The 8,935-nt window shown below is 38.0% G+C and overlaps 1 protein-coding gene across 1 annotated transcript in view; it reads left to right on the forward strand.

Moving 5' to 3' along the window:
- Positions 1-587: 587 nt before the first annotated feature.
- Positions 588-8,935, forward strand: part of LOC106872831 (dnaJ homolog subfamily C member 3) — a 31,704-nt gene continuing 23,356 nt past the window's right edge. Inside the window, exon 1 of the mRNA XM_014919957.2 lies at positions 588-750. Within this exon, the coding sequence (XP_014775443.1) occupies positions 684-750 (67 nt within the window). The 5' untranslated portion in view covers positions 588-683. The remainder of the gene's footprint in view (positions 751-8,935) is intronic.

An 8,935-nucleotide genomic window follows, 5' to 3' on the forward strand; every position in this document is an offset into this window, starting at 1 on the left:
TATATATATATATATATATATATATATATATATATATATATATATATATATTTCGTTTTTGGATTTGGTTTACAAGATTCTTTATGTGAGTTCGTGATTTGAAGCATATTCTATTGTCTGGAGAGTCATTCTCTTTTGGTGCCTTATAATTTAAGACACCCACCGGTAAAATTTCCGCTCATTTCTTTTTTATTTTTCTAAATTTTTTGTTGTGTGCTAAATAATAAGGCACCATTTTGTGATATTTTTGCTGCATTTTTTAAATAGAAGTTAAGCTTACTTTTATAATAATAATAATAATATATATATATATATATATACATATACCTAAATGTATCGTACAAGTGTTTAAAATTATCATTCGTAATATTGATGAAATCAAATGTAAGTGCAAGGTCGCGATTTTTTATGGATGAATATAGGTGATTAAATTCCCCATTACTAATGTCACTAACTCCGGGAAGTCTGGAAAACAAAGTTGTCACAGGAGAAAGACGAACTCAGAATGCAAAGGGACGTAAACAACTGTGTGTCTTACTCTGCAATCGGTTACTTTCGTATTTTTTCGTCAACCATCGTGACAAATGACCCGGAAGTATATGTTGGCCAATGGCAGAAAAACACGAATAGACAGAACGAATATATTGGCAACGTTGAGGGGTTTGTTAGTTTAATAGAGAAATATGTTAGGCTCCAGTGATATACCACCTCTTGTTGCTCTGCTGTTTTCGATCACACTGAAACTGTCGGGTAAGTAAATGATTCCTTTGTGATTGAGAGATGGAGAGAAATGTAATGCTAAAGAGGTGTGAATAGAGGAGAAACTTCGTATGTTCGCTTTTCGGTGATGTTAGGGCGAAGAGCCCTTCTCTTACTTTTCATTTGGAAATGAAAATGAAGTGTAATAATTATAGACAACAGTTAATACTCCGACAACCATTATTTCATAAACAACGAAAAAGTGCATCTGACATAGGCGTTAAAACGCTCAACTAAATACTTTAACAAAATAACTAGACTTGTCCTCCAGTTGTGGTTTCAGTACCATCTCATTGCTTTGCATATTTTTCATTGCCCACCTGGGTCACACATGAATTAAGTATTGTTTATGTTCTGGGGCTCGGTATAATCGTCTCTGTCCTTCATTGGTTTTCTTTCAAAATTCGTCTCCTGACTATTAAAAGTAATTATCTAATTAAATGTTTTAACCCGCCACCAGGTACGAGAGTTCGTACCTTGCTTCCCCACCTCTCTGTTTCCCTATTTGTCATCACCGCTTGAACAAACGTGATGAAGGTGGAACTCTTGATATCGTCTGCTCCACTTTTATAAAAAAAAAATTATTTAAAAACAAACGTTTATTGTTGTTTGTGTCGGTTTTGATTGCGTCTCCCTTTAGATTCTTTTAGGTTTCGATCCCTCATTGAAATTGCTTCTTTGATTTGTAATTTGGAGAGCAGAAAAAAATTGAACGTTCTCTCATATGAATACTTATTGTAAACTGAGCAATTCCCTTAGCTTATCTACTGCTAAGAAGTCTGGATCTGTATATCAACTTCGTTTTGCCACATGCACTAATATGCACTTTTCCGAGTCTTTTGGTTTCTCTCTCTCTTTGTGTATATAACAAGTATGTCTGCTTCTTTCTCTCCCTCCGATATATATGTTTGTGTGTGTCATTTTGTATTTCTCTCTTGTTTTAACTATGTATACCTTCTTACTCTCACTGTCTTATTTCTCCACACATCTCTTTTAATTTGTTCCGATCTCTCTCTTTCTCCCCCCCTTTCTCTCAACCTCTAACTACATTAAAAAGGTCTCATTTTGATTTTCCAATAACCAACCCCATCCAGGTTTAGATCCAGAATTTCGAATGTGTGTATGCGTAAACTCAAACTATCTTTGCAAAGTTTTGCATAAGTCTTTAAAATAGTATCCTCGGGGAGGTAGGCGGTGGGACAGATCCTGTTGACATCGGACGCACACTCACACCACATATAGATTTGTTACTTACAATTCCTACTAGTTTCGCATTTCTTTCATGAATGAAAAGGCAGAAGGGTGTGTTATGTGAACTTGGATCCACAGATTGAAACCTGATACGTTTCATGCACTCCATCTGTCTGTGTATGTACTCAAAGTACTACAGCTGTTGTTGCTGTTGGTTTATCTATTGTCGTTGTTGTTTAGTCTCAGGTCACTCCAGATCCAGAAAACTTTTTCTGAAAACTGTCCAGCCATGATCATCTTGTTTTTTTTTTAAGATTGTAATTTGCTGAATTGATGGAAATTTAGCTGTTATTTTTAGCAAAACTCAGCTACTTCGACGAGATATCATTATTATTGATGGTAGTAATGGTGGTGATGGGTGTGATAATTGTTTTCGTTAGTTGTGAGCGAATCATGTATTTATTGGATTGTTATGGTTTTCAGACGCTCGATAGTGGTGGTGGTGGAAGTGATAGTTGCACCAATTGTGTTGGTGAAGGTGGTGTTATTTATATAATACGGTTTGCTGTCGTGACCTTATTCCTTTGGACCGGAGCGTTGTTCAATAATAACTATGATCAACAACAGTCAGGCGTCATCGAAGCCATGCAGCTAATCCTGCTTCACCACATCATCCATACCAGTGACTCAACCATCATAAACATCATCTCTATCACTTTGAGTTAATTACATATCTCATTATTAAAGAGATATTTTTTGTTAATTTGACTGTTCACAGTTATCCTTGAACTGTTAATTCTTTTAAGAAATTATTACATTGGCTCTGTCACAAAATTTGGTAATTTTTCAGATTAACACTCGCACGATCTTGACTAGGGTGTTAGGGTTAGCGTTTTAAGGTCAGGGTTAGTGTTTAGGGTTAGGGTTACGGTTAGGGACGGAATTCCCAAACCCTAACCCTAACACCCTACTGAAGATCGTGCAGGTGTTAATCTGAAAAATTACCCAAAATTTTTGGTATTTATTTAAGAAAATTTGTGGAATGAATCCCAAGGAATATACCCCATGAGTTCTCAACAGCACTAAAAGTCTACTGAACTGATTAAAACCTTTGAGATTTAAAAAATGTCTTTATTTAATACAATGGTTCTCAGTCGGGGTCGACTTGACCCCTGGTGGGGGGAGGTCCATATAGAATTTGAGGATGGGTGAATCCACATAAGTAAAACAGTAAATTGGGGGTCAACGGCAGTATTTTTGAGGTTAATGGAAAAACTTTGTTTTAGATGTATTTATTGTAAGAATCAGGTGGCCTCACTCTCATTATGTTGTGCTGTTGTTGTACTTTTCTATTGTTTACTATACAACTAATAGCATCACTAGATAAGTGAACTCTTAGAGGTACTTATATGTTTTTCTGGACTTCAACAGGAACTTCCACACCTACTATCATCATTCTTACACAATCATAGTTTGGAAATATCTGTTTACAGTACAGCATATTATTGCAGATCTCTCCCTCATCATCATTTTACATCTGCTTTCCCTGTTGGTATGGGTTTGATGCATCATCACAGTCTGGGTCAGATCTTATCCAGAATTACTGCTCTCACAAATAGGTTAGGGGACCATCGTTCCTATGGCTGCATGCTCTTCCTGATACCAATCACTCCGTAGAGTGTACTGTGCACATTTTATTATAGAACCAAAATTAGAGAGGTTGTTATGACCTTGGAAAAACTATAGGGCCTTTTTGACCCTATGCTATTAAAGTTCCTTAGTAGGAAGCTTAAAAACCATTGTTTAACTGCTTATAATTATCTAATACATGATGTGTTGTGCATAAATAGTTATCAGTTATTTATGCCACTGAAAAATACTTGATGTGCAAATTAGTTGAGCCATTAAGACAGAGTTCTAATTGGTGATAGGCAGTGGTGATTTGTTATTTCATTAAAGATATCTGTTTTGGCTGTGCAGACTTAATCATGAGTGGAATATATATATATATATATATATATATATTATGACATTTATTTCACTTAGCTATTATACATTTTGTTACACTAATTGAGAAAATAATTATTTAATAAATAATTAAATTAAATTTAGAAAATATGAAGTACACTGTAATAATTATTTAATAATCTTGTATAATTTTAATTTATAAATACCTTGTAAGATACTCTCCAGCTGTTTATGGCTGGCCAAGATTATCCTGCCTAGAGTGTGGCGGGACATCGACGTCTTGCTGGGATTCAGCGTTTTGATCAGGCCAACCAAGGTGGAGGACTCCACTACATGCTGTGGTAGCATGTTGTTGACAAACAGGTCTACAATCCTTTTGTTCGCCATAGACTAACGGATGCCATTGCCAACAGTTTGGGCAAATGCCTTGATAATGCTGGGCTGGCTTGCTTTCTTTGCACATGGCTGCAACTACTGGCTACTGGCACTGCTACCAGAAGAATGTCTGTGTTTCCCTTGATCTTCTCCTCAAACTAGATGGCATGCACTGGGTGTTTCCTCTTGACATGTAACAAGTTGTAGAGGCTCGCCACTTGTCTCTTGATGGTGGTCTCCTTGGGCTGGCATATGACACACCGGAAGTACAGGATTTTGGCGTTCCTCTTATCCCTTTATGTAAGGACAAAGTTGCCCCCCATATGGGGCCACAAGTTCTGAGACTTCTAGCTCTCAACTTGAGCAACTTCTGTCTCACCCACAACTGATGCAGACTCCTCTACAGGCTCTTGATCCTTAAGTCGAGCAAAAACGTCTTCGCCTTCCATAACGATAAGCCAGTATCATAAACTGCTGTTGCTGACACTGTAAGACTGTCTGTAAACATTGTAAGTGAACATTGTAAGTGAACACAACTCAAAACTGCAGAGTTACACAATACTGCTCAGCTAGCTGCTGCTGCATCGATCTATCACATCTTGTCACGTATGCACATAGTCAGCCAATAGCTTACCTGATGGACTCTTTGAGACACAATCACAACAGACAAAAACAAACGTATGAATTTTGTTTGCAGACCCAATTTTAGCGAAAGCTAACTATTCAGCTAATGGTTTCAAAGTTAGTGAAAATGCTAATCCACTAAATGAAAAGTTAGCTTCACTAATTAGCTGTTAGCAGATTAGCGGAACTGTGCCCACCACTGGTGGGAGGTTTAAATAATGAGTTACCATAGGTTCTCTTCATAGGCAGAGAAATGAGGATGATTTGTTTTGTGGTTAACTTTCAGCAAACTATGAAACATGTCAAGACAATTCCTTTTTATTCTTCTGTATATGAAGAGAGAACAAGATGTATGCACAACTATTTAAAGTTGCACAATGGAAAGTTTAAAAACTAGCTTAACTACTACCGATTATTTTATCTTAGCTTATCTAATACAAACTGTTCTGTGTATGTGTGTGTATGTGCATACATATATAGATAGATGTATGTTTTCTTTTACTTGTTTCAGTCATTTAACTGTAACCATGCTGGAGCACCACCTTTAGTCAAACAAATCAACCCCAGGACTTATTCTTTGTAAGCCCAGTGCATATTCTATCGTTCTCTTTTGCCGAACCACTATGTTACGGTGACGTAAACACGCCGACATCGGTTGTCAAGTGATAGTGGTGGGAATAAACACAGACACACAAATACACACACACACACACACACACACACACATATAAAATATACAATGGGCTTCTTTCAGTTTTTGTCTACTATATCCACTTATAAGGCTTTGGTCAACCTGAAGCTATACTAGAAGACACTTGCCCAAAGTACCACACACTGGGACTGAACCTGGAACCATGTGGTTGGGAAGCAAGCTTCTTATCACACAGCCACTCCTGCACCTATATAGTATGTATATCTATGTATCACTATATAGTATGTATGTATGTGTGTGTATATATATATATATATATATATATATGGGAGAATATACAAAAAATAACAACAGACGAGGACAGGTGGTGTAAATAACAAAAGTATATATTAGTATGACGCTCGGGAATACGGAAAGTCTTTGACGTTTCGAGCTACGCTCTTCAACAGAAAGAATACGGAGACAAGGAGAAAAACACGGAGAAAAAAAATTGAATAGTGTTCAGTCAACGGTCAAATATATATATGATATTTTTATGAACAAACCCAAAAGGTTTTGTGAGTTATGGAGAGAAAGCTACTATAGAAGGCTCATAGCGACGAAAATATTTTGACAAATTAAATATAAATGTTGAAGTGAATCTAACGGCTTTTGTGTGTTATTTTAAATGGCTTATAAACATCTTCCAAGCTGCAATTGTTTTCGTTCCAGCACACGATCTCAGATCAGGTCACTTGCTATGCAAGTACATCTCGGTAATATATATATATATATATATATATATATATATATATAGCCAGGGAAAAGCACCACTGATGCTATATTTCTGGTAAAACAACTTCCGGAGAAATATGTAGCAAAAATAAACCTCTGTACCTAGCTTTCGTTGACATGGAGAAAGCCTTTGACAGGGTCCCCTGATCCCTTACCTGGTGGTCAATGTGGAAACTAGGGATAGATGAATGGTTAGTTTGAGCTGTACAAGCCATGTACAAGGATGCTGTCATTAAGGTGGGGGTTGGCAACGAGTACAGTGAAGAATTCCAGGTAGGGGTAGGGGTCCACCGAGGATCAGTCCTTAGCCCTCTTTTATTCATCATAGTCCACCAGGCAATAACAGAGGAATTCAAGACAGGATGCCCCTGGGAGTTTCTCTATGCTGATGACCTTGCTCTAATAGCTGAGTCACTATCAGAACTAGAGGAGAAGTTTAAGTAGTGGAAGCAAGGTCTAGCATCAAAGGTCCTTAGAGTCAATCTAGCAAAACCAAAGTCTTAATAAGTAGGAAGGTAGACAAACCACAAATCCCTTCAGGTAGATGGTCCTGCTTGATCTGTAGAAAAGGTGTAGGTAGAAACTCGATAAGATGTACCCAGTGTAAGCTATGGACACATAAGAGGTGCAGCAATATCAAAGAAAAGCTAACTGGGAAGATAGTTTTTGTGTGTGGCAATAAACACTGAACAAGTGCAGAAAACAGGAGCAATAAACACTGAACATGTGCAGAAAACAGCTTCCGTCACATTCCAGGGGGGGAAAAAACTACAAGTAGTTGATAGTTTCTATTACCAAGGTGACCAAGTCAGTAGCGGGGTGGATGCTCTGAAAGTGTAGCTGCTAGAATAAGAATAGCCTGGGCAAAGTTCAGATAGCTCTTACCTCTGCTGGTGACAAAGGGCCTCTTGCTCAGAGTAAAAGGTAGACTATGACATATGTGTGCAAACAGCCATGCTACATGGCAGTGAAACATGAGCCGTGACTGCTGAGGATGTGTAAGCTTGCAAGGAATGAAGCTAGTATGCTTCCCTGGATGTGTAATATCAGTGTGCATACACGACAGAGTGTAAGCGTCCTGAGAGAAAAGTTGGACATAAGAAGCATCAGATGTGGTGTGCAAGAGAGATGACTATGCTGGTATGGTCATGTGTTGCGAATGGATGAGGACAGCTGTATGAAAAGATGTCGTACCCTAGCAGTAGAGGGAGCCTGTGGAAGCGGTAGACCCAGGAAGACCTGGGATGAGGTGGTGAAGCACAACTTTTGAACATTGGGCCTCACTGAGGCGATGACAAGTGATTGAGACCTTTGGAGATATGCTGTGCTTAAGAAGACCCGGCAAGCCAAGTGAGACCGTAACCAGGGCCTATGCCAGTGCAGCATAACCAACCCTTTTAAGAATACCATTCAATCATTGGCCAATAAACTGTGCTTGGGAAGACCTGTTGAGGCAAGTGAATCGTTGTCATGGCCGATGACAGTACTGCCTGATTGGCACCCATGCTTGTGGCACGTTAAAAGCACCATTCAAGTGTGATCGTTGCCAGTGCCACCTGACTGGCTCTTGTGCCGGTGACATGTAAAAAGTACCATTCGAGTGTGGTCGTTGCCAGTGCCGCCTGACAGGCTCCCATACCGGTGGCATGTTAAAAGCACCATTCAGGTATGGTCAATGCCAGTACCGCCTGACTGGCCCTCGTGCCGGTGTCACATAAAAAATCACCCACTACACTCTCGGAGTGGTTGGCGTGGAAGGGCATCCAGCTGTAAACACTTTGCCAGATCAGATTGGAGTCTGGTACAGTCTTCTGGCTTGCCAGCATGGAAAGCGGACGCTAAACGATGATGATGATATATACATACATATATATATATATATATATATATACACACACACACACACATATCTATATATGTATCTATACATGTATATATTTATACACATGTATATACATATATATACACACACACATATATATATATACATGTGTGTGTGTGTATATATATATATATATACATACACACACACACACACACACACACACACACATATATATTAAATAATATGTGACAACAAAACCAAGGCTGTGTGAAATTTTCAGGACATTTATAAAGGAGTTATTTTGGAAAAGGGTGGAAATAAGGAGTATAGAGGGAAATGGGAGAACAAAAGTGGAACTAAAAATACATTTTTATTTTTATTTCTACTTTCCTTCTATTTCCTTCTTTACTCCTTCTTTCCTCCTTTTCCAAAATAACTCCTTATATTGAACTCTTATATTTCCCTCTTTTTAACCATCTCACATTGTCACTGATGAAAGGATATCCCTAATATCCCTGAAACAGCTGTAAGACTGACTTTCTCTTTATGAATGTCGTGAAAATTCCACACAGCTTTGGCTTTGTTGTTTCATTTTATTTAGCATATACATGCTCATACAAGACATGCATTAGACTCCTCACTCATATCATTATTGAACCGAGAGTTTAACTACGGCCCTTCCAAAACATTTACCTAGCGTTACCTGCCACCTTGGGTCTCTCTCTCTCTCTCTCTATATATATATATATATATATATATATATATAT

Source organism: Octopus bimaculoides, chromosome 7, assembly GCF_001194135.2.
Source record: "Octopus bimaculoides isolate UCB-OBI-ISO-001 chromosome 7, ASM119413v2, whole genome shotgun sequence".
In the NCBI taxonomy this organism is placed as follows: Eukaryota; Metazoa; Mollusca; class Cephalopoda; order Octopoda; family Octopodidae; genus Octopus; species Octopus bimaculoides.